Source organism: Phlebotomus papatasi, chromosome 3, assembly GCF_024763615.1.
Source record: "Phlebotomus papatasi isolate M1 chromosome 3, Ppap_2.1, whole genome shotgun sequence".
Lineage (NCBI taxonomy): Eukaryota > Metazoa > Arthropoda > Insecta > Diptera > Psychodidae > Phlebotomus > Phlebotomus papatasi.
In genome coordinates, this window is record NC_077224.1 from 3,872,600 (window position 1) to 3,900,526 (window position 27,927).

A 27,927-nucleotide genomic window follows, 5' to 3' on the forward strand; every position below is an offset into this window, starting at 1 on the left:
ATTAAAAATGTGCAGTAAAAAAAATAAAAAGCGGTTAACAAAAAATTAAAAATGAGCAGTAGAAATATTCAAGTTAATCAGTTAAAAATTAAAGTGATCAGTAAAAAATTAAAAAGCAACAGAAGAAAAATAATAAATCGGTCAGTAAAAAAAAGTGGTCGGTAAAAAATTAAAAACGAACAGTACAAATATTCTAGAGAATCAGTAAAAAATTAAAAAATGATCAGCAAAGAATTAAAAAATTAGCAGTAAAAAATTAAAAATGGTCAGTAAAAAATAAAAAGTGATCAGCATTAAAATTAAGCATTAAGTGAGCAGTAAAATATAAAAAGTGGTCAATAAAATATAAAAATTGGTCAACAAAAAAATAAAAAAGAGGAGTAAAATATAAAAAGTGGTCAGCAAAAAATTACTTTTGTTATTTTTGTTAACAAATTTTAATTTTTTTACTGACCACTTTTTATTTTGTACGGACCACTTTTTATATTTTACTACTCATTTTTAATTTTTTACTGAGCAATTATTATTTTTTACTGCTCTTTTTTTAATTTTTTTACTGACCATTTTTTATTTTTTGCTGATCACTTTATTTTTTACCACAGAATTCGATACTAGAACGGAAAATGGCGTTGGAGATATTCAAATGTCTCGTTGCAAGACCGATTGCAACCCCCTAGTGGTAAGACAAATAAACTCACATGCCACAGTGTCCACCTGGTGGCACGTTTTGGGAACATATTTAGACAGTGGCGCTTTTAACGGCAATTCGTGTAAACTTTTTAAATTTGATTCTTAACAATTTTTTATTCAAAAAATTTTATAATATTATAAAAAATGTGTTTAATGTCTTCTTAGAGATTGTGTGTTAATGTGTTATTGACGAAAAATAATTTTCTCTATAAGTAAGTAAACAAATACTACACAAATGGTGTAAATTGTGATAAATTTGTTATTTTGTAGAAGAATAGAAGACGATAACCAGTGGCATTGCAATTGGATCTACCTTCCAGGCCAATTCTGAAGAATTTTAATTAAACAAATGATATAAAATATCATCAAGATTTCACTATTCTGAGAATGTTGTTCGAATAGTGAATCAGAACAACTGCTGGCAGTAGTGTTACAAAACAGGAAAGGTGAAGAATAGTAATCTGATCTAGACTTCAGTTTTTTCAGGATCTTCTGCTTGTCTCCAGTCAGATGCCACTAGGAATCCAAAGCATAAAACTCTGTATTCCATATCCCATAAGACTTTTATTTAAATCAGATAATAAAGAGAAACAGAAATAAAGAAGTTTTTATTCAATAATTATTACAAACGTGATTACAAGTTTGCAAGTTTTTAAAAATTTTTAATATAATAATATAAAAATATAAGAAGAAAAATCAGAATAAATAATTAAAAAAAAAAATAGAAAATAGATTTAAAGTTCAAAAAAAGAATTTTGAATTATATTATATATTTGTCGCTCTTCCTCGGACGTTCATTATTCACCATGTACGTTTAGCAATTAATTACGTTTATTCGCGAACACCTTCAACAGTCACATCTGAAAAAATAAAAAATAAAACAATAAATAAATAAATAAATAATAGCAGGTGAATAATTTGTCCAAAATTAATACAGTGCGACTGCAGTAGAGTCAACAAATTATTTTCAGACCCTTTGACGCTATTGGGGTCCGAAATCAATTAAAGTAGGGAAATTCTGAGAAAAATGCGTATTTTATTTGTTTGTTTTAGATTTTAGATCATTGATAATTTCACCAGAAATAGTAGAATACGTTATCCAATTCACTTACAAACTCTATATGAACAATATAAAAAAGATCAATATAAAAGTCGTCCATTTTTGGGCTTTCATTTGTCTAAGTTCAGGAGATACCAATATAATGATTATCAAATAATACTGAGTAGGGTAAATGTCCTAATTCAAAACCATTTCCAGACGTTTTAACTTTGACAGAAGATTCAACACATTAAGTTCTATTAAGAAGAGAATTACATAAATTTGCTCCTTGACTTTTCTAGAAAGTTACTGTTTAGTGAAAATTCTTTAGATATAATTTGAAAAGTTCTTAAATACAAGAAAAATACGCGAACGTAAAATGCTTCTATTGGAAACATATTAATCCAAATGGAGACAAGGGAAAGTTTTTAATTGGAGACAAACAGTGTAAGTGAAACCGCGACCAAAGGCTTCCAAAACCTTGTTGAGTTGCTTTTGAGTGCAGGATTCGTTCTTATTCCTGGTCTTTTCTCCTTTCCCATCTAAAAAAATTAGAAAATCTCTCCAAAAAAACATATTTCCGGGGTTTCCTATTGAAGCATTTGCAGATACTTCAGAAAAACCCTTTTTGTTCACGAAATAGGTAATTATTTCATTTGAAAACTTCACGTACAATTAACAATAAAGATTAGCACTTAATTTAACTAAAATTAGCCAGAAATATGACATAAATGTTAAACAAAACGAATAAACAACAGTCACCTCATTGTGTTTTTCATTGGAAAACATGGTCGATCGATGAAAAATTCGATGGTGAAAAGGTACACTTTTAATTTTTCTGAGAAATTAACAAATTAAAATTTGTGAATATGAATGAATTTTCGCTTTATTTGGAGCAAAATTTACTAAAATATGAAACTGTGGTATAGAAAATATATAAATATAGTAATTTAGTACTGGATTTATCATGAAAATAGTGATGTTTCCATTTGGAGTAGCGAAAAATTTCCATTTGGAGCAGGTTTTGAATTAGCTTAATTTACCCTAATAGTTTAATTTTGTTGAGTTCTACAAATGGGTATAAAAAACTAAATATATCAACTTAGAACTTTATTGCTCCGACACACCTTTTAGATCAGGAAAATTTTATGAAATAAAAATTTGCATCCCTTTCGTTTTTCTCAAAAGTTTTGCATATGTATATCTTATTCTTACGCACTCTAAATTAGGTGGAGCTAAATTGAATTTGTTGTGATGTTTAAAAGAATAAGAAGAGTGTGAAAAAGTGAGATAGGCATATGCAATAGGTTTGAGAAAGAAAGAGATGGGAATTTTGACTTCATGAAATTCTAATCCCTTTCTTTCTCACACGCTTTGCATATGTCTATCTCATTTTTTCGCATTCTTTTTCTTTTAAACAACACGCCAAATTAAATTTAGTTCCATGTGATTTGCAGTGCAAAAGAATGAGATGGACACATGGAAAACGTGTAAGAAGGAAAAGGATGTGAATTTAGATTTTATGAAATTATCCTGATTTAAAAGGTGTGCTACCGCCATTAAAATCTGCAGCCATAATAGAGGTTAGTTACATAAATTAACACCATTTTTGCGAAGACTTAGGATTAATTTAATAAAATTTAATAATTTTCTGAGAGAAGATACTACGGATGCACGGACGAACGGACGGAAGGACGTACGGACAGATGGGACGGGACGTCTACGAAAATCGATTTTTGGCGTATATGATATTCGTGATCTATGAGTTGCAAAACGTGTATATCCAAAATTTGGGCCCGATCTGACGAAGTCGCATTTCACCTGTGACCACAAAAGCTGAGATTGTAAAGAATCTCAGCTAAAAAACAAATTTCATTTACTCAATAAACTTTCCAAAATTCATATTATTTGAATCTATTTGAGCATATTTGTGAAAAGTCGATTTATTCATTGTTGATTGTCCTATAATATAAATTATTTATAAAACCGAAAAATGAACCCTCAGCATTGAAATAAAACTGATTAATTTACAGTTTTTATGACTAATTTATTTATACTCCTTAGTAAAAAAATGAACCGAAAAATTTAAAAATCAACTGGAGGGAAATGTGAATTTATTGAACCACGATACTGGCACCAACTGGCACAGTGGGCAAGAAACTAACTTCATATAAGAATATTTTAGAGAAAGATAAATGATAGTCTTGCGCAAGAACTAAAATCTTCAAAGATAAAACAATTTTTTAGACCACATATTCAATTTTAGATAAAATCGAATTTTCAGAGGAAAGTTCCGTCCGGATACGGTAACACAATTTGTGAAGTCAAATTGATAGCGATCAAAAACTTAACTCTTATCGAGAGCTTTAGACCATGCTCCATGTCTTCCTCAATGGTCGAGTGCGTGGAGAATCTTACAATCTCTCCGGGGATACCAGGATGCTCACACAAAAATCTTGGAGACAGCACTAGTCAATTTCCAGCATTTCCAGTTATGAGGAGACAACTGAAATTTGGAGAACAATTTTGATTTTCTCCTTTGATTTGATTCTCCAAACTTCATTTGTTTCGGGATGATTGGAGAGTGACTGATGCTGTATCTTCGAGATCTTTGCATGAGAATCCTGGAACCCCCCGCTAGGATTGTAAGATTCTCTATTTAATGAAACCCAGTGGTCTTTGACATCACTTGACCACTGAGGAGGACACAAAGAGTATCGAAAACTCTGAAGACAATTTAAGTTTTTGATAAAACTATCGGATTAAAGGCTCCACTTGCGTTGCCATGTCCGGATAGAGATTCCCTTCGAAAATTCCACTGCAGCTGAACGACAATTTCCCCCACAATTTACGATAAATTTAGAATTTTGTCAAAGAAAAACGAACAATGCATTCCCTGTCAGGTTCCGGAAAGCATTTTGGGACAATTTTTTATGAGAATTTAGATATAACTCTAGATTATTAAATATGGGAATTTAAATAGTAATACTCACGGTTTCTTGCTTAGCGACTGTGGATTGTGGGATTGGTTGTCAGGAAGGATCCGGCGAATGGCCGCGTTTTTCAGGAACTTCCTGACGCCTCCGGGAAGAAAATTCTCCTGTTTAAAATGTTTTCCGCAGATTCTCGCAGAGATCTTGTCTAGATGTTGTCCACTTCCTTCTTGGATGTGATGAATCTAATGAATCCAATATTGGTGTACCATGGGGCCCAGAGGAAAACTAAAATTACAAAAATTGCATTAAAATGGAAAACAAAGTCATTCGATTATGCTGTTTTTTTCTCGAAGAATTTATGCTTGCCAGTGGAAGGAAACCCCACATTGTCTCGTCTGGTTCAGGCGACAGCTCTCCACAACACATTTCACTCCCATTGAATATTCAAAAATGTTTTTAATTGTATTTTTATTCACTTTTTCACTAAATATCAAAATATTGTAACCATAAAACGCAAATGGCGGTGGCGACGTCGTGAAAGTTCTCTAAAATTTTTAGAGATGGCGCTCGGGCCACAAAAATATTTTCGAAGAAGAAGAAGAAAGTAGGTGGCGCTATTATCATTCTTGCAACCAACGGACATCCAACACCCTTTTATATGGGATTCTCATTCCAATTCCGTTCTAGTATAGAATTCTGTGTTTTTTACTGACCACTTGGACCACTTTAAATTTTTACTGATCAATTTTAATTTTTTTCTGACCAATTTTAATTTTTTCACTGCTAATTTTTACTTTTTTAGTGCTCATTTTTAATTTTTTGCTGATCACTTTATTTTTTACTGAGCACTTTTAGTTTTTTTCTGACCACTTAATTTTTTTGACCAATTTTTTTTACTGCTGATTTTTAATTTTCTAGTGCTTATTTTTAATTTTTTGCTGATCACTTTATTTTTTACTGACCACTTAATTTTTTTGAATGAAGTGTACTTCATTCGATTATTTGTGAAAGCGAAAATTTTAAAAGTGACGTTATATTTTACATAACCTAAAAGATGACATTGCGTAATTTTAATTTCCAATCTTCTATCAGAAACTTGTCGGAATCTATGACGACTATTACTGAGAACATAAATTTCGATAGATACATGTGGAAAGCTTATTCTAACCATGTAAATATATTTAAGGTTAAATTTTTCAGGTTTTTGATAAAGTGTTGTGGGCTTTATGAGAGGAAAATTTGTTAAATCGTTTTATCATTTACTAAAAAGAACAAATTGATTGTTCACACTCGCCACGCCACTTTGTAATATTCAAGAGTTTTTGCTTTCCAAACCATTTCTAAATATACTCACCTGACGTAGGGGCTACCCTGATCATCAACATTTCTGAATTTGTTGGGTTATGGTTAACATCATGTAAAATTATTGTAATATTTTTTTTGTAAAGTTTAGTCTAATTTATGTTAAAATGTAAAGAAACAAGAAACTTTAGTATGATAATATTGGGTTTCATTTGTTTATCTAACAGCTTAATCCGAAAAGAGTTAGGTTATGCTATCTGTTAAATATTTGAGGTTAGAATGAAATGTTTATTTTTTAGAGTGTCATAAATAGTTATTTTTGTCGTGACTAATTTGTCAAAGGTTCATAAAGGCGGCAAAGTAAGAGAATTATGCTACACAAAGACTTTTGAGAATTTTTTGAGGTTAGGTTTAGCATAACCTTTAACTTCTCAAATTAATCCATTTACCAATAAATATAACAAACGGGAAGTTAGTTTTCCACAGTGTTCTTTTGACCAGTTAAAAGAATTAGATTGACTTGATCACGTTGTATTGCAAAACATTACTTTAAAATTTGAGGTTATGTGACGTTTAACCTGAAAAACAGGCTGTCACATTTTTTATTATTATTTTTTGAAAATTATCTACTAAAAATAGCTTAGTAACTTTTTTATAATTTTCAGAAGAACGTACTAATTAAGTAGCAAATCTTGATTGATCAAATTAGAAATATTATTCTTATGCACAAACATTTTAAAATTATTTTAACTGTATAATAAGTAATCTAATTAGCTGAAAAAGTTGCCTTCGTACGTGATTTTCTAGAATACTTAAAGTTCATATGAATTTTTGAGGTTAAATCAAATATAACCTCTTTTGTAAAATAACCTCTTAAAGATAAATAAGAGAATGAGTTCATGAAGGTTTATTTAATTGGGTTATGCGACAAAGCCAATGCAAATATTTTTATCCTCTGAAGACTACAATCGATATTTTAATGTAAATTTGTTTAAAAATGGTGTAAGAAAAACATTACAGTCATAGAGACATGACTTCAAAGATCTGTTTACAATTCTCATTGCAATAGAATTGTTTGTACAATTATTTGATCAGTAAACAAATTAAAAAATAAATTTAGTGAATGTCTCGGCAATTTCTGCGAAAGAAGAAAAAGAGATAGAGAGCTTAGGCAAAGATTCCTTTTGGTACTACAATAGAAATTATAATGCAAAATGTGGAAAAAAATACTTTATAAAATTTGTATGAGTGGATTTTACAAAAAAATAAAAAAAAGTAAACAATTTATCCAGCCGCAACTCGTCCGCGTCCTTTGAAGAGCATCATTGAGTTCGGACCTTTCATGACCCTAGCCATAAGTTCCCAGCAAACTTTAGACGGTAGCCAGTGCTTTAGAGGCATCAGGATTCTTACGCTGTCCGGAAGGACACAGTTAACCTCATTTTTCCTCACAGATGATACAATAGAATCTGCAACAACTTGGGGTTCCAACATTGGGAACAAACGTGGTCGAACTCCGGCAAACATTGCAGTGTTGATGTAGTAGGGACAAACAAGGGTCATGTTCACGTTGTCATGACCATGTGTCCTCAATTCGGTGTAGAGAGCCTCGTGAAAGCCAATGCATGCGAACTTTGTAGCGCTGTAATCGGTGCATCCGTAGGTGCCCAACATTCCAGCAACCGATGCAACCGTTACTGTTTACGGAAAAACGATTAATATCAATTTTAAACTTGTCTATTAAGAAAACGTTAAAAATTTGGATTTTCATTTTATTTAGCCGGAATATAGGCAAACTGTGTGTTGCTGTTTTTGGTACTTAGGTGATCTTAGCTCCGATTCTACTTAACCAATTTGATTCTTCACAGGGTAAAAAATAAAGGTATTTAAATGATATATAATTTTCTAAATTTTCTAGAACAAGCGAAGTTTGTAAAACCATCACCAGAGGCGCTGTAGCCTCATCTGTGTCTTTCAAACCAAAAAAGAGACAGAGAAAAATTGCACTTTTAGCAAAAGTTAGTGGACAAAAATGTATGGAAGGTGGTCTAATCTTTCAACAGAAATGATACCAGTAAGATTCTATAATATAATATCATGACAATGTCATATGACAAATTTTCTGAGTAACTCCTGAATCAGGAGAGCATTAGAAGCCAGTGATCGTAAAATGGCGATTGCAAGGATTTCTATGAATCACTCAGTAATTGATATGAATCGAATTTTCAAATATTTTTTCCGAATTTACGACGTTAAAAGTTTTAAATTTGCCATATGACATTGTCATACTGTTACAGAATTCCTCTACTGGCCCATTTTGTAGGAATTGGTTATGATATTTATTTAAGAATTACTGATATCTAAGCCAAAAAAGGATTCTCGATCCTTGGGAAATTAGCAATATCATTCTGAAGATGAAAATGCACAACTTTCGGATTTTATTGTCCGAAACTAGCTTCATCTCAATAAATATTTTTAACCCTAACTTTAAAAAAAATATTTTTTTAAAGAATGTTGAAGGAGCTCACAACGCTTTATAACATAGGTAAATGTAAAAGTGTTATATCCCTAAAATGATTAGACGGATTTAAAAGAACGGTAGAGTTTTTCAGGCGTACTTACTTTGAGTCAAAAATCGTTCTATAGAGATAAAATCGAAAACCCAGTTTTGAATCGGTTTAAAAACGGTTATAAAAAAGCCGTAGAACAAAGAATTATGGATGCAAATGTTAATAATTAAAAAAAAAAGAATTAGAGATACTGAAAACTCGCGCATACCGGACCTGATTTTAGCGGTTGCTCCTTATCGGAATCAGGGATGTTCAATACGGGTTCCGGTCAAAATCTCGAAAATCAAAATCCCTGAATATAAAATCCTGAAAAGCCAAAATCCCGAATGCGTTGAAATCCTGAATGGGTCAAAGTATCGAAAATACAAAATGCCGAATGGGGCCATAATCCCAAAAGAGCCAAAATTCCGAAATGCCAAAATCCCGAATGGGCCAAAGTCTTGAAAATCTAAAATCCCGAATTGGAGTCAAAATCCCGAAAAGTCAAAATCCCGAAAAGTCAAAATCCCGAATGGGCCAAAGTCTTGAAAATCCAAAATCCTGAATTAGAGCCAAAATTCCGAAAGAGCCAAAATCCAGAATTGGTCAAAGTCCCGAAAAGTCAAAATCCCAAATGGGCCAAAGTCCTGAAAAACCAAAATCTCGAATTGGAGTCAAAATTACGAAAAGCCAAAATTCCGAAAAGTCAAAATCCTGAATGGACTAAAGTCCTGAAAAACCGAAATCCCGAATTGGAGCCAAAATTCCGAAAAGACAAAATCCCGAAAATTCAAAATCCCGAATGGTCCAAAGTCCTGAAAATCCAAAATCCCGAATTGGAGCTAAAATTCCGAATGGGTCAAAATCCTGAAAAGTCAAAATCTCGAATGGGCCAAAGTCCTGAAAATCCAAAATCCCGAACGAGCCAAAATTCAGAAAGAGCCAAAATTCCGAAAAGTCAAAATCCTGAATGGACCAAAGTCCTGAAAAACCGAAAACCCGAATTGGAGCCAAAATTCCGAAAAGACAAAATCCCGAAAATTCAAAATCCCGAATGGGCCAAAGTCCTGAAAATCCAAAATCCCGAAAGAGCCAAAATTCCGAGTGTGTTAAAACCCTTAATGGATCAAAGCCCCGAAAATCCAAACTCCTAATCGATATCCAAGTGTCGGAAATCCAAAATTCTCAATGGGACAAAGATCCAGAATGAGCCGAAATCTGGGATTTTGGCTTTTCTCGATTTTGGATTTTCGGAATTTGACTCAAACGGGATTTTGACTCATTAGGAATTTTGATTCATTCGGGATTTTGATCCATTCGGGATTTTGTATTTTTTTGGGATTTTATCTCTTCGGAATTTTAGCCGGCACAGAAACAAATCATCTTCCCTGTGTATATAAGGTGGCTAACCAAGCCACAGCATCACAATAGCTGTGAATGTGAAAGGATTATAGCTAAATTTATTTTCGGTTTTGAAATATTTCCGTTATTTTCCCTATCATCTAGTATAGAGAATACAGCGCCCCTGGTATTGAATTTACAGACTTCACTTGTTCTAGAGAATTCTTATGCATTTCAAGACCTTTAAGTTTTTCCACATAAAGAATTAATTTAGTTAAATGGAATCTGAGTTAAGGGCATTTAAGTATCAAAAACCGAAAAAAAATCAATTGTCTAGATTACAGGCGCTAACCAACAAAAAAAAATGCACAATGGCTTGAGCTTAAAACTTGTGGTGGTTGCATAAAGATCTTACCAATGTGTCCGCCACTTTCAATCATATCGTCTAGACAGCTCTTTACGGTCCAGTAGTGAGACAAGATGTTCACTGCGTAGGTGTTTTCAATGACCTTCTCAGGAAGGTCCCACAGCGGTTTGCAGCAGACCGTACCGGCGTTGTTTATGAGGATTTTAACATTGCCAACATCTTCCCTGACTACCTTCATAGTTTCCATGACTTTTTCCCTATTAGCCAGATCCACGACATATCCTTTGCAGGTATATCCTTCTGACTCAACAAGATCGATCGTTGCATTAATTGCTGCAAAAGAACATCAATATTGGTAAAGTTTACACAATTTTATTAAATAAAATAGCATTAAATGCAAATTCGCAATTATATAATTTTCCCATAGACTGATTCTGCTATTATGAGAGCAGCATTCGACTGTCTTTATGATCTTAACTTTTGAAATTGAAATACAAGTATTTAGGTAATGGAATTTCTATGAAGTTGGTGAATGAGAAAGTTGGTACAGAGCATTGAGGCGTGACAAAGGTTTTCGCAATGAGGGAAAATTCGTTATGACTTATAACTAATGTTTATGTTGTAAATTTAAGCGGCAACAATTTGATCTAATACTTTACAAAAACCAATTAAAAAATAAAAAGAAAAATAAACAATTAAGAGGTAAAAGGTGGTGAACAGGTGAAAACCATGAGATAAATCTAGAGAAGCTTATGAAAGGTGAGATTCTTTTTAGGCAATTATCACAGTGTCACTTTGGAATGTGTACAATTAAATTTGGTAAGATACGAAATTGTTTTTGCAGAGTATCCATTTTTGGTACTTCACTGAGAGAAATCCGAAAAAGTTAAAATAACATTCCGGAAATATTAATTTTACCCTGCAGTATTGATCCAAAATCGGTGTAAATATTACCCTTTTTAGGTGTATTCGGGGTTAAAGTCACCCTTTTTCATGTTAATTTTACACTTAAAAAGGTGTAAAATTAACATTAAAAAATGTTGATATATTTTTACACCTAAAAAGTGTTAAAGTTATCAGGAAAAAATGTTAATCGCACCCTCTTTTTTTCTCAGTGTTAGAGTCCCAAAGGATACGTAAGAGTCACGTAGTGAGATTCAAAAAAGGAAATCTTAGATGGAATACTTCATTGTTCAAATTCGTAAACCGAAACACGATATAGGATTAAATCGAAAACTAATTTAAAGATTTCTTTTGTTTTAGTCATCTGTATATGATGATAATCTTGAAATATTTAATTCAAGGTCATTTAGAGGTCACTATTAATTAATCGGTCTAGAACATCTAATAATGCGTATTTTTGTTTTTAAAGGTTTTCAACAGAAATTTATATTCTTCTGATGGCTTTCATAGCATTCCTATTGATTCCTTATAATGAAAAAATCTTTATAAATTTCTGATTTTAGCAATTCACACATAAATAGCTAAATTATTCATTTATTCCTAAATATGTTTATAGCATTAAATTTTTTAATTGGCTGGAAATTCATGACATTTAAAGTTTTAGGCAATCGGAGAATAAGATTGGGACGTTGTACTCGCAAAAATTCTAGTATTTTCGTGAAATTAATTTTTTATATGGCTTTTAAAATGAAATGAAATATTAACAAATGCTTAATGAAGCAGCACTTTATTACAAATAACCTTGAGTCTTGTTTTATTTTATTATTTTTAATTATAGGAACTTTACAAAAAACTCAATGAGTAAGAAAATGTGCGTTAGTGACCTTGAAACATTCCTTAGAAAGGGTTTTAGAGGTTGAATATTAAACAAATCTGGGGAATTTATTTGCCAAAGTTTCTTTTGAAATCAAAAAATAAAATATTTTTTGTTAGTAGATGAGTTATTGTGCTATTCCAATGAAAAATTGTTTTTTTTTAGTGCTTTACTGTTCTCAAGTGCTTCTGCATTATAGGCCTTTCTATGTTTTGATTGCTGTTTTTTAAACTGGTTCTCTCAGTCTTTGTCGTGTTCTAAAATCACCGAACAGTCGTGACAGAAACCAACACTTAGAAAAATCGATTGTGCAGAATTTGAGAACAGTCATGTACTAAAAAATGTTTAGATAAAAGAGTTCTCTTTTTCATTTTCCAATGAAATTTTTAATTGTGCTATTCCATTGAAAATTGAGAAGGGGAAAGCAAAGAAAAGTCGATTATGCAGAACTTGAGAACGGTCATGTACTAAAAAAATGTTTAGGCGAAAAATTTCTCTTTTTCACTTTTCAATGAATTTTTACCAATGGTGCTATTCTAATAAAATTGAAAAGGGAAAGCTTTTTCTGGACAGGCTTTTAGTACATGACTGTTCTCAAGCGCTTCTGCATTAACGGCCTTTCTATGTTTTGATTGCTGTTTGAGTTGGTTCCCTCAGTCTTTGTCGTGTTCCTAAAACCACCGAACAGTTGTGACAGGAACACATAGAAAAGTCGATTGTGCAGAACTTGAGAACAGTCACGTACTAAAAAAATGTTCAGGCGAAAGATTTCTCTTTTTCATTTTCCAATGAATTTTTTCAAATGGTGCTATTCTAATGAAAATTGAGAAGGGGAAAGCTTCTTCCTTGACAATTTTTTAGTAGGGGAAGGTTTTGCACCTTCGTAACGTCGCAGGTTCGTAAATGTTGATTTTTTTCCAAGTTATTAAATGAATGTCATCCATGGTCATATATTCTTATAGCTAATCCCATATCTCACATTTACTGACAAACTTGGGAGCCTAGGCCTTTTTTCCTGGGTCCTAGAAGCAAAAATAAAAAATGGGCCTAAAATCGTAATTCCGATGTGTATTATTTTATGCATTTTTTCACGCTTCAAGAGTCTTTTCGAAGAAAAACAACATTCCAAGTTATAGAAGGTTTATCAGGGTTAATATTTACCGTGAAAATCTTTCGCTAGAAGGGGGTGGAATTGTAGGCGAAGAAAAGTTCACGAAGATTGCCTTCAGTGCAGGTTCGTAAAAATATCAGTCAAAATCATTGACTACCAACTCTGTGAATTCCAGACTGTTTTGGGACAGACTGTGCATGACGCTCTGGATATTTTGACCCATCCAGAGATTCCACTGAACAAGTTGACAAGGAAATTGTGATATTACAACGATTACAACATTTTTTAAGCAAATCTCGAAGAAAAACACGCACTTCCACAGCAAAGTGAGACTTCATCAGATGTTTTTGTTTCGCTTCTGTCAAATCAAACATTAAGCCTAAATCTGCTTATTGTAGGTGTGATTCTTTCATTGCCCAAGCGGTGCGTTTTGAGAATTTTACATTCCAAATTGCTTTGTTTTCAAGCGAAATTTTCCACATTTTACTTTAAATTAATCACGGGTAATTCTAAGAATCACTGATGTTCAAAAAATGTTCTGTAAGACTGATTCGAAGTATTAGAGAAAATACGAGGATTACAATAGGTGTGATTGCTTCTTTCTGATTTGTGCAGTGATGAAACTAGACTGTTTAAGGTAGATGTGATTCTTTTGTTACCACTTCAATGTATTTCGAGTATTTTTCATAAAATTTTCCTTGTTTTAAAGTGAAACTTCCCACATTTCATTTTAAATTGATGGCTGGTCATTTTTGAAATCAGTTATGTCCGAAATATGTTCTGTAAGACTATTTGGAGGTGTCAGAGAAAATCCGAGGATTACAATAGGTGTGATTATGAGAGAATCATGCCTAACCAAGCTCTCAATTGACTGTCAGAATGCAGGAAAAAATGGTTTTTCGAGTGTCAAAAAACATGTGTTAGAAAAATAGCTTAAAATTGATCTTTTAATGCGTGATATCTCCTACAAACAGTGAAAAGAAGTAGATGAAAGTACCATCTAAGTAGTGATGCCCAAAGTTTTGTTTCCGGTGTAACGTTTCCGGGGAAAATGAGGCCTACAGGGGTTGGAAGAAATGGTACGAAGCATTCCGGTACCGGATACATTCGTAAAAAATGCTACTACATTTTCATTTTCCTGTAGAGGAAAATCCATGGACTTCCAGGAATTTTGTGAGGCAGAATTATGAACCCAATAAGTGAGAGATTTTTTTGACATAGTGATATAATTGATTCGGTTTGTGTGGCATTCAGTAAAAAATCTTAAATTTTGGATTCCTTTTTTAGTACGAAGGTTCAAAACCTTCCCCTACATGAGTGTTCTAAAGAGCGTCTGCATTATCAACTTGTTTTGTTTTGGTTCCTGTCAAGACTATTTGTTCGTTTTAGAACACGACAAGTGTTAGCTTGCAGAATACAAGTTCGAGTGTTCAGCAAAAGTTATACACTCTGTCGCACCTTCTTTAAATTTCACTAAATTAGCCTTATTACTTATTCTTCATGCATCAATCAAATTTTGGTTTATGATCGCCACAGGTGCCACAATTAGTAAACATTTTGTACAATTAGCACATCGTTGAAGAAAATGAGAAATTGACATTATGCAATGACATAATAAAAAATGAATTCGCATGATAATTGATATAACATTTATGACGTGTATAATGTGCGAGATAACTTCCTAAATAATTGCTTTGCATATACAAAGTGAAGAAAATAGTGGACGATATGTGATCAAGTTCAATGGAACGCCTGAAAAGAGTTATATTAAAAGACTGCAACCGGTTTCTTAATCAACATCTTCAGTTCATTTTGGTCAAAAAATGCTGTCTCACACGGAATTAAATTATCATAAAACATTAGGAAGAAAGCTTTTTTTTTGGTTTACACGTTTACGATCCGCATTTGACCAAGGTTAAATTGCAATAAAGCCTAAAAGTGGTTCATTGAGGAAAATAAAATTGAATTAAACACGAAAGAGCTGGATTTAGTGATACCCCATAATTTTTCACGAAAATACCAATGAGAAAATTTCTTGTTTGTTTTTGTTGAGCGGTTGATCCTCTATTTGTTGAGTTGAGTTAATTGTTGCTCAATGCTAAAATCACAAGTACTCGATGGATATAAAGAGCGTGTAGTGTGACAATATTTAAATTTTATTTGCAAATGGAAAAATACATGTCCTCTTCATTCTCAAAATTTAATTTAAATTTTACCTCAATTTAAAATATGCACAATTCGAGGACGAAAAGGCATAAGATTGTCCATTGATCATTTGCTATTTCTTGTTTATTTTCGAAGAATAATATAATCAAAATCGTTTTAAATGTATTGAAGCTATAAGGTTGGGTGAATGAACGGAATAGTAACTGGGAGTTTCATTGAAAAGATGAAAAAGAGAAATTTTCTTCACTTCATGTGCATAAGGTACTTCATTCATACATATCTATAATTACTATCTTCAGTACAATGCGGTTGTGAGAAATGCGAGAAAGGCTATGATCTTTGCCAAATGTTGGTTGTGCAACTTTTGTATACTTTTTAGGAGCATTTGATACGCAAGATCTCTTTTTCTTATTCGAAAGATCATTGAACCAAGTTATAATACCTTCCTGATTGATGTCCCAAATGACTACTCGGGATTGAAGTCTTGCAAAATTGAGCGCCAACAATTTGCCAACACCTCCTCCCCCTCCAGTTATTAAAACAACTTGGTTTCGCACATCCTAAAAAAAAAGAAAACAAGAAAAAATAAATACTTTGTTCTAAAGATCATCTTACATATTCTTATGCTATATAAAATGCCTTTGTCAAACTACATACTATACATATGATAGTTTGATAATAAAACAGAGGAAGAGGGAGTTGTCACCTAAAAGAGTGTTAATAAAAAAGAAATTTTTCAAAATGTGCTAAATATTTAAGTAAATAGAAATCAACGCTTTGTTTGAGCAAACGTTAGCAAGTACCGCTCTCAGATGATTTAAGTAAGAAAGCTCTGGGAGGATTTACAAGTTTACTAGCTCCTAAAATTTTCCGCTGTTTTCTAGAAAGCTTTCAATTTTAATTCACACTTTATATAAACGGAATTTACGTTTACAATTGAAATAGTAAGCAGTCCAGATTTGTCAGGGGTTCAAAGACCGTTCTAATGAATCTGATCGTACCCCAATCGGATGAGAAATACATCTAGTTGATGCGATTTAAGTCAGAAAAGCCAGTGATAAGCCTGATTTGGCTTATGGTAGGTGTGATTCTTTCATTGAAAATTCGGATTGGGGGCAAATTCAAAGTCCAAGAAAGCTTATGGTAGCTAAGATTCATTACAGGCAACCTCGAAATGCGTGAAACTTGAGATAGATAGATAGGGGAAACTGGGGCACCACCAAACACGGGGTACCACCAAACACTGCGACTTTTTAATTGGTTATTCGATTTCAGAGGATAAGACCTATAGGAATTTATAGGCACTATAGGGATGCTTGTCCACTGAAGGAATGGTCGAGATAGTCCAAGTAGTTTAGAAATAAAAATTAGTGTTTGGTGGTGCCCCAGTTTCCCCTAGAGCCCTCAAACAGAGCCTTTTTTAGGCTTGAGATATGCCAAGTTTTACTTGAAAATGAAGAAAATTGTAAAAGAAATACACAAAAATATCCGAATATCTTGGATCCTTCAAAATCTACGAAAAATTCCGGGGACCGCGAAAATCCGCGGAAACTCCGGGGTCGCGAAAATGAGCCAAAAATTCCGGGGACCGCGAAAATCCGCGGAAAACTCCGGGGACCGCGTGAATCCGTGAACGATTCCGCGATCCGCGAAAATCCGCGAGAAATACCGAGTTCCGCGAAAATACATGAAAAATTTCATGGTTCGCTAAAATCCGCGACAACTCCGTGATCCGCGAGAAATCTCGCCGTTCGCGATGTTCCGCGAAAAATTCCGCAGTTCGTGAGAAATTTCGCGATCCGCGATTATTCGCGAAGAATTCCTCCAGAGCGAGAGAGAGTGGCATCAAATGCCGGATTTCCCGCATATTCCCGCCTTGTACATCTGCCTCAATTTTGTTGTGAGAATTCAGAAATGTAAATTTCTTCATTTTTTTCATTCATATTCAAATAGAAATATCTCGAGAACAAATATACTATAATTTACGTTCTTTTTTAAATTCATTTACACAAAAGATCTACAAAATAAACCTAAAAGAAGCGAAAAAGCATAATAGGGTTTCGGGATAATTCAGAAAAACCGTAATTTTACACATTTTTCAAAATATCTCAGAAACTGATTTCTGGAAATTCGGCTGATCATATTTGGCATAAGGGATGCTCCAAATAGGGTAAGTTAAGCTAATTCAAAACCTGCGCTAAATGGAATTTTTTCCCTACTCCAAATGGAAACGTCATTGTTTTCACGATAAATACAGTACTAAATTATTATATTTATATATTTTCTATTCCACAGTTTCATTATTTAGTTAATTTTGCTCCAAATAAAACGAAAATCCATTCACATTCACAAATTTTAATTTGTTAATTTCTCAGAAAAATTAAAAGTGTAGGGGAATGTAGGCAGGCTTCGTACGTGTGAGCTTTCGAACGATGCGAATTTTCTCTTTATTTCCAAAGAGTTGGTTTCGCATTTCTTAGCCATTGTTAAGTATTTATGAATCTTATCTTCATTATAAAAATAGGGAGCCAAGCCCTTCTTTCCTAGGTGCTAGGATCACAAATAGAAAGTTGGCCCAAAATGGGTAATTTTGATGGCGCACATTTCATTTGATTTCGCATAGTTAAACTCATTTTAAAAAAAAATCACTTATACAGTGGATGAAGAGTATACTTGAGATGATATTTACGTAATAACTTTTTGCATCGGAGGGAAATTATTTTCACGGTGGCGGAAAATTCGCAAGTACTACACTGTGCGTGGTTTCAAACACTGAATGTGTGAGCATTCGCACATCCATCAGACAACTCCAGCTTGAAAATCATAACCTCACTAAAGCCTCATAAGCCACAGTGAGACATTCGTGGTCATTTCCTCTTCGACAGGCATATAGTCTCCTTCCCATCTCCATGAGACGACGGTTATTGACAGTGTGAACCGTGTGAACATGTTCATAGTCTATTTTTCGATATTTATTTGGAAGAAAAAAACAGTGCTCCAGAAAATATGAAAAAAGGTGTTTTAAAAATCTTTTATTAGTGCAGTGATAGTTTCCGCGGGTTCACGAGGATACAGTAAAACAATCGGAAAATAATTTTTAATTGTGGATAAAATTTATTTCGAGAAAAAAAGCAATGACGAACCCGAACCCCCATCGTGTGAACGCTGCCTTCGGGGACAAGAATCGCACAAATCGTCATATTTTTTTCATTATCTTGTCCAGGAAAAACCAACAATTCTGTGATAGTGAACTAGGAATGCATAGAAACCTAAAAGATCAGAGAACTTTTTGGTGTAGTGCAATTCACTGCCCATTTTACAGTTTAGTCAGAAAAAAGTCCTGAATATGAAGCACGAAAAAATGTGCGAAGGCTGCCTACATTCCCCTACCTTTTCACCATCGAATTTTTCATCGATCAACCATGTTTTCCATTGAAAAACACAATGAGGTGACTGTTGTTTATTCGTTTTGTTTAACATTTATGTCATATTTCTGGCTAATTTTGGTTAAATTAAGTGCTAATCTTTATTGTTAATGGTACGTTAAATTTTCATATGTAACAATTACCTATTTCGTGGACAAAAAGAGTTTTTCTGAAGTGTCTGCAAATGCTTCAATAGGAAATCCCGGAAATATGATTTTTCGTCGCGGTTTCACTTACATTGTTTGTCTCCAATTAGAAACTTTCCCTTGTCTCCAATTGGATTAATTTGCTTCCAATAGAAGTATTTTACACTCGTGTATTTTTCTTGTATTTAAGAAGTTTTCAAATTATATCTAAAGAATTTTCACTACACAGTAACATTATAGCAGAGTCAAGGAGCAAATTTATGTAATTCTCTTCAGAAAAAATTGAACTTAAAGTGTTGAATCTTCTGTCAAAGTTAAAGCGTCTGGAAATGGTTCTGAATTACGACATTTACCTTACTCTTTGATCTAAAAAAAATATATTTCATTTTATTTTAAAAATATTTTAATCAATTTTAGAAATTTAAGAATGACATCCTGTATAATAAAATTATTTTTAACAAAATAAGCTAATCAGTCCAAATATCTTTAAATAAATTTCCTATTTTGCCTTGAGGTTTTGTAAAAAAAAGGTATGGTTATGTTTAGAAATAACATTCTAAAACATATTTTTGAGGTTAGAGTTTCCTAATTTTTCACCACAAAAATATATTTTACTGCAAATTTTCTAATTCAAATAAAAAAGAAGGTTTGTGGTTTGGGAAATTTAAAATATTTTGCACGTTAAAATGCATGGAATGACGCACAAGATGCATAAATTTCCGGTTATCAAAAAATCATTTTCTACTTTAAAATTAAAATGAAATTTCGATGCGTAATCAAATTTGTAAAGTTGCGTCACTTTTTTAAATTAATTTTGCTGTAATTATTTTCCTTATTATATTTAAATTCTAGGTTATGTTTTTCAAACATAACCTTACTTTACAACCTTAGTCCTTCAAAAATATTTTTTAAATCTTTTTATCTTTCAAGAATTTTTAATTATCAAGCCAAAAACACTAAATAAAGTTTTTTTTTCAAATATCAAAAACATTAAATATCAATTTTAAATTCATATTTAAATTGCTGATGCGAAAAAGATACTTTCTGTGCGCTTGAACGAGAAATATACTTTTTATGTTTTCTTTTAGAAAGGAAATAAGTGAAATTTGTTTTTTAAAGAAAAAACACAATGAAAAAAGAGCTCTAAAGAAATCTCTGAACGAAAGGTGAAAGTACTGTTAGATTTTAGTCGGTTAAATAGCTGAGGTTTGTCTTAGTTTCTCAAGAGTGCAATTACCTTTAGATTTCTGAATTTTGTCGGTGTGATACTCAAGAAAAATGCTTCACAGATGTACACAAATGATTTAATATAGAACACTAATAAATCCCACAGGAGCATATAAATATGCTCAACACGATTTTCATATAAAAGTTCTGCCATTGCTCTTTTTTTTTAATTGAGATTCAATCAATGGAAATGATAGCCAGTCTTATGGGCAGATCTTGGAAATTTAGTTCTTTCACGGTATACTACTTTCTTCTTCGGTGACTAACTTCCAGTTTGGGCGTCTGCCTCGGTCTAAGGTGGAGATCTAACTGAATGCAGAGAAATGTCGACGTGATTTTGAATTTACTTTCATGGGGAGAAGAGGGAGAGGGCCGGATTTAAACTACGACTAACAACTATTTTCTATGCGGTTTACCAGAAAAAGACGAATGAGTGCTTTGTACACCTTGATTACCATGGTGGAATAATTTAGGAAAAAAATTATTAATGATGGTAATAAAAACTTTTAATACCGCATCAATCACTATGGTGGCTTTTTTCTAAATACGTACCTGGTATTCTTGTGCAAATGAAAGTTAAATGTAAGAATCACAAAATAAACAAAACTCTTCAAACGTGAGGATGTTTTTTAGTCACACAATTTTGGGCATAAGCTGCAAAAAAATAAAAAAAAGGTATGAAATTATCCACTTATAGAGAAATCCAAGATTTTAAGCATGTACTCTACCATGTGACTTATGCAAGAAGTTTTCCTTCACTATGATCTTAAAATTACAAATGAACATTTTGTGAAGTGCACTCTTCAATAATTGTATACTCATCGGAGGTAATGTGGGGTGAAAAACTTTTGCAATCTTTGCCGGTACAGTATTGGAATAAAATATTAATAACTTCACGTAACATATGCATATAATGATGCGTCTCTTTTCTTGTCTCTCGCGAATGTTTCACGTCTATCATAAAAAATATTCAATTTGAACAAAAGCAATTGCAATCACATGTCACACGTAGGAAATAAAAGATATTATTGTTGTATGATTATGTGATTATGATATTTTAAAATTTGAAAATTTAATATATTATCATTTCCAAGAAAAATCAGAGCTTTAGAGGAGCTTTATACTTTGACCAAACTTTTCGATTAAAAGCTCTAAAATTGGTAATTAAAAATTGAGAACAGTTACCACTTAGCAAACAATAGGTAAGGTATTACTAGCGCAATGCTCAAGGCATTGTCCATGTCCACGCTTTTAACCCATTAACGACGAGACAGTTTTCGCTGATTGAAAATCAGCAATAAAAATGAACAAAAACGTGAACAAAAAGGGTTTTTCTGAAGTGTCTGCAAATGCTTCAATAGGAAACTCCGGAAATATGATATTTTTTTGGAGAGATTTTCTATTTGTTTTAGATGGGAAAGGAGAAAAAACCAGGTATAAGAACAAATCCTGCACTCAAGAGCAACTCAACAAGGTTTTGGAAGCCTTTCGTTGCGGTTTCACTTACACTGTTTGTTTCCAATTAGAAACTTTCCCTTGTCTCCATTTAGATTAATTTGTTTCCAATAGCAGCATTTCGCACTAGTGTATTTTTCTTGTATTTAAGAAGTTTTCATATTATATCATCTAAAGAATTTTCACTAAACAGTAACATTCTAGAAGAGTCAAGGAGCAAATTTATGTAATTCTCTTCAGAAAAAATTGAACTTAAATTGTTGAATTTTCTGCCAAAGTTAAAGCGTCTGGAAATGGTTTTGAATTAGGATATTTACCGTAGTCCTTAAAGGGTTAAATAATAACTTTGGCCAAGTGCATAAAATACATAAAATAAGTAGAGGAGACTGGGGCAAAAAGTCACAAATCGAAAATTTCAAAATTTAATATTTTCCAAGATAAAAAAGATAGCCGCTTATATTTTTTTCCCAGATAGGCTCCATAGGCCTTCTTCAATGTCGTAAATTTCTTAGAATTCGAGCAAGGATTTTAGAAAATAAAAAAAAATATTGAAAATTTTTGCTCTATTTTTGAAATATTTTCCTTGCAGCGATGAATTAGAGCGATAAATTTGAGCGATAAATTAGAGCGATAAATTAGAGCGATAAATTTCTTATAAAATTGCGCTAATTAGAAATTTCTGGAGCGTTCGGGTAGCTTGTAAAAATATAAAATATCCGTTTTGTGGTTTTTTGCCCCAGTGTCCCCTACTTAATAATAATTATTTTGGGTCATTTTATCCATTTTTATACATTATTCGGTTTACATTGTTTATTCATTTCACAAAGTTTACAGTGTATCGTGATAAATTACTCTTTCAGACGCATCAGAATTAATATATCATAAATCTAAATTGAGAGTTCTAAGAAACTTCTTAAAAAAACGTTGTAATTGCAAGCACGAGCGACAACTTTGAGGTGTGATCATTGATCTTTGTTTTTTGTGTAATGATTTGTCTTTCAAAACCGGACATCGGATTAATTACCACATCTGTTTAAATTTCCAGAGGTGGAATCTCTTCGGAGATTATAAGCTCTCGGACGTTGACAGTGGTAATGAATCTCATGAATGAAGCAATGTAAAAGACGGTTTAGTTATTTGAGTTTCAATCTTAAAATTTATTGCATATATTCTGGCTATTGAGCCCCAAAAAAAAAAAATAAAAGTATTAGTGATGGGGTTCGTGAAATAGCGCGTAATTCAAAACTCGTATAAAAATCACACTTCTGATTAAAAGTTTTTGAACAAAAAAAAGTTTTTACGAGCGTTTTCCTTAAAGAATGTAATTTAAATTACTTCTGAATACACAAAAGTGATTTTCTTTTATATTTTGAATAAGTCCATATATATGACCGACTATATATGTCCATATATATATTCACAGGAGGAAAATAAAAAAGAAATATTTTATTATAAAGTATTTATTTTTAAATAAAACTGAGCATAATCATGACATAATTTAGCTGCACAAAGTGAGAAGCTAAATTACATTATGATATAGTTTAAAAATTTCCTTTGTGCTTTCAAATTAGTTGTAATTGAAATGAACTGATGAGAGTCAAGTGGTCTTCAGCCTCAGACTAGATTTTAAGCCTAGTTTCTGATGATCTTAACATCTAAAAAGCAACCATTTTTATTAGTTTTTCAGATCCTAATAGATCTGGTCTGTCGGGTCTTCCTTATAATCTAATCCTAAGTGAAATTAAAAAAACTTGATTGATAAGCAATTAGAGCAGTTAAGCCATAAGGCTAAGTATTATGCCGAAAATAGACACAGGCTGATCCTCGAGAATGCTCAGCTCGACAAATTTGGCGGTAAAAGATCAGCTCAAATTATCATACACTAAAGCCCAAAATAGACAAAGGGATCGACTTAGGGATCAGCCTGAAAAATGAGGATTGGTGTCGATAACACTCATGGATCAGCCCAAAATTTGGAGGATCAGGCTGATCTAAATTTATGAGGTCTAGTGAAATTAAGGGGATTAGGCGACATCAGCGCCAGTACTGAAAATAAAAAGCTTCACTTTTGGGGTTTTTGGGTGCTTTTCGAAATGTCAATTGGGCGAAAAAACATGGAGAGCAATGGTACGCAGTATCGCAAAATATTAAAATTCATTAAGATTGGAGTAAAGAAAAGATCAGAGTCCTCCGTACTGTACGAAAAATCCATTGATGTTGTACTTGAGAAGCCTTTCAGCAATCAAAGTGTGGAGATTTAATAGAAATTTACACTGAAAACGCTAATCCTTGATCCTAAATCCTCAGTGTATGATAGTTTGGGCTGATCCTTTACCGCCAAATTTTTCGAGCTGAATAATCTCCAGGATCAGCCTGTGTCTATTTTCGGTATAAGGGTTTAGGATCAAGGATTAGCGTTTTTTACGTAAATTTCTATTAAATGTGCACACCTTGATTGCTGAAAGACTTCTTAAGTGCAATATAAATGCATTTTTCATACAAGTAGGAGCATTCTTACCTTCTCATTATTCCAATCTTAATGCATTATAAGACATTCCGTACCATTATTCTTCATGTTTTCATCACCGAATTGACATTTCGAAAAGTATCCAATAACACCCAAAGTGAAGTTTTATATTTTTGCCACTGGCGCTGATGTTTCTAATCCTCGTAAATTTCACTAGATTTCATGAATTTAGAAGCACAGCCTAATCCCCCAAATTTTGGGCTGATCCCTGAGTGTATTGACACCAATACTCATTTTTTCGAGTTGATCCCTAAAGGCCTTGACAGATCTGAGGATTAGCGGAGAGACGGCTTAGCTTAATTATATTAGAAATACTGGTTAAACTACATCTCCATCATTTTCCACTAAGTCGTCTCTCGGCTTAAGTCATTAATGTATCCAGGGCTTAAGGCCGGCTTCAGACCTGAGGCTCGTACCGGTTCTTCGCTAAAGCGGTTTTCAGACTAGAGGTTTAACCCAGAAACCTTTTCAGAATTAAATTGAGACTTAGTGCTCAGATTCTGACAACATTGGAATCTGGCGGGCTGTCAAATGGCATTTTTCGGAAACGGAAACAAAGTGCGTATGTAAACGTTTATGCACAAAAATTATTTCACTCTCGAGTAAGGTAAAGCACCCTCACTCGACCGGGTTCCTCGACTCGATCGGTGGGTCAATTTTTAAATATTTCATGGTCAATTTCGTCATTTTCTATGAATTTGTCACTAGTTCGTATTATTCATGAAATGGTCGAGACGAGGAACCGGCCGAGCGAGGACAGTTTAGCTTATAGTGGAGAAATTTAATTTTGTGCTTTTGGGTATCTCGGTTTTCCGTTCAAAACATCATAAAACACTACCTAAATACGCGTATAATTCTTTGTTCCTTGACCAAAAATATCATAGCTCAGAAGTTAATTAGCATCCTGCGAAAAATATCCTAGATTTGGACTTTGTTATCATCGACAAAAACGGATTTTTATAGATTAGTCCAGAAAAATACCTTTTTGCATGGGTACTCAGAGTCGCAATTGATACGAAAGAGTTAAGCGCTAAGTCTCAGACATAAAGCGGTCTTCAGACTTGAGGTTTAGCCCAGTTTCCGAAGGTATCAAAAATCTTAATAACAATCAATTTTATTGATTTTTCAAAATCTAATGGATTTTTTTGCCCTTAATATTTAATCCTAAACAACAATTTCCTAAAAAAAATCATGCCTGATGTAGAATTAGAGGAGTTAAGCTAAATGATGGCTAAGCCTTAGATCTGTAGCCCGTATAACAGATCACTCATCCTTAATAATCCAATCCTAAGTTAAATTTTTCCATAAAATCGTTATTGATAAAAAATAAGAGCAGTTAAGCCATATGGCTAAACCTTAGGTCTGAAGCCCGTATAAGTCGATCCTTACGTCTATTTCGGGTTTTAGATCCGAAACCATGATGCATGAATGAGTTCTCTTTTGAGGGTGTTTTTAGTCAATTTTTATTTTTAATTTAAAATAGACTCATTTTTTTAAGTTTCACAAAGTAAATACTGTTATATTATAGTATTCTATGCTAATTTATTTTAGAATTTATTTCATATTCTTAAGGTGACTAAGATGCTAAAATGCCCCTAAAACGTTCCCAAGATACAGTAGAGTCCCGCTATAGGCCATCGCTCTATAGTCCACAATTTATCGAGCGTTGATTTCAAAAGACTGATTTTAAGTTAGGTTATGTTTTTAGTACGCGACATGAAATGTCGTCATAATTATTTTAATATTTTTGGCAAACTTTATTAAGTAGTTGTGATAATTGTGATCCATAATGAAGAGAGCAAGGACAAGTACCACAATCGCAAAGAAAGTGGAAGCCGTCGAGCAATTTCAATACTAAAAGTCGTCGATTATTTTAAAAAATAACATGGACTATAGTACGACCTAAATGTCAAATCTGGAACCAAATATGGGCTATAGCGAGACTCTACTGTATGCCCAAAATTAAATTGTATTATACACGGCTCTTCGTTATCCGGCTGACTGGGGGGACAAAATGACATTTAGGTTTTTTGAATGATCAACGGTTTTTATCTTTTGTGCTGTGTGAATTTATTTTCTGTCTGACAAAGAACAAGAGAATTTTCTTCATGGTGTGCTTATGTTTCATTTTTTATCACAATTATGTATTAAAAACTTCGATACAATGGATAATAATACTTTAATTCACACTGGAGGAACTTCATGTTTAGTAAAAATAATTTTGAATATATCAACCGCCAGTGTTTGACAGCTGTCACCCGGATAACGAAGTGCCGGATAACCAAGAGCTGAGTGTAATTTGAAATTAATCTATAAGAGGTAGGGTATTTTTTGGAAATCAAAAACCTAAGATTTCAAGAGCTTTTAGAGTTGAAACAGTTATTATTATAAATTGTTTGGGTTTTGTGCGTCAAAGCTGCTTATGGTATCAATTTTGCATTATCTAAATGACCAAAGAGTCTGAAATGTAAAAGAGTTTTAGCAACTTTTGGACCAAAATGAGATGAGATCATTTCTTAAGGAGTGGATTCAGTTGAGCTGCAGAAACTAAAACCGGGGTCAAAAAACCAATACTTTTGTATATTATTATACTATCACACACACTAAGTTCTCTTTTTGCACTACATTTTGCGTGCTGCATCAAATGAAAGTACATTTTATTGAATATTGTGCAAGATTTGCACGGATCTATTGTGTAATGCAATATATAGATCAACAAAACATTTGAGTATATTGACTTCAAAAATGGAGTTTCTAATAAATTCTTCTGGTCGTATTGGGTATTTTTTTTTTGTGCAAGAATTATAGCTTTTTAAAAAATTACTGTATCGTATAAAATGATTTCGAAAAGAAGATCTGTTTTTGGAATATCTTTGCATTACATGGTGTAATAAAAGCAATTACCAACTCAATGTTTAAAGGCTAACATCGGATCTCGTTACCTCTAGTCATGAACCGGAAACTAATGTAAAATGGGTTTGTGAAAAAGCGAAAATTTAGCTTGACCTCTAATTAATCTTCACAGAGAGTGAGTTTTTGTTATGTTTTTTTTTCTTCAATTTAAAAAATACAAAAGACACTTTTGTGGTAAAAGTACGATATAAGGTCAAATGCTTTAGAAACGGTCGTAAAATATTGTCTTCAATTGCACTGCACCGCGAGTGGGATAAAAGTAATAATAAACAGAAATTTAGCAGAAATGCTAAATGAATAACTTTAAGAGAAAAAGAATTTGGTAATTGATGTGCAAATTAATTCGAAAATTTTCAAAGACCAACTGACGATGACATTGGTGTGATGTTTTTTTTGTTGTTGGAAAAATTAGTTACGCATATGACTTTTAGCACAAATCAATATAATGAGGTTTGCACAATTAATAAAGCGGAAAATATTTTAATGAATAATGCTGTTGTCTTAAATTTTTAAGCTGAGATCATTGTTTTAATTTTAAAATAAAATGCAGTCTTGAATTTGATTTGCTCCTCAAAGATGCACCTTGGGAATCATTGCGAAATCGATTTAACAATATATCATTGTGATTAATTATACCAATTTTAATCATAGATTGTATTATTTATGACATTTTTGGAGTCTTCAATTTAATCAATCCAAGGTTCTATCAAAAGCAATTTCGATTTAAATCTTCTCAAGTGTATTTTTCAAGTTGTATTGAATAATTTTCTCAATGATTCTCAACCATATTTACTGGTCACATAATGAAGAAATTTTATGCAAGCGGGACATAGACCAAAAAAACAGGATCATGCGCAATTACACCTTCTTGAATTGTGTCAAAAAGTACACTGTTGCAAATGCCACGCAAATTTAGAAATAATAGCCCAGAGCCAGTTGAGCAAGAGACACTTCAA

General features: G+C 32.7%; 1 protein-coding gene across 1 annotated transcript; it reads right to left on the bottom strand.

The window, feature by feature from the left end:
- Nucleotides 1–7,182: 7,182 nt before the first annotated feature.
- LOC129806498 (short-chain dehydrogenase/reductase family 16C member 6) lies at nt 7,183–20,475 on the bottom strand. Its single transcript, XM_055855141.1, has 4 exons — nt 20,087–20,475; nt 15,721–15,838; nt 10,273–10,557; nt 7,183–7,664 (listed from the first exon to the last, which is right to left on the bottom strand). Exons 1-4 carry the CDS (start codon nt 20,228–20,230, stop codon nt 7,252–7,254), a joined length of 960 nt encoding a protein of 319 aa, XP_055711116.1. The 5' UTR covers nt 20,231–20,475; the 3' UTR covers nt 7,183–7,251.
- Nucleotides 20,476–27,927: the final 7,452 nt, after the last annotated feature.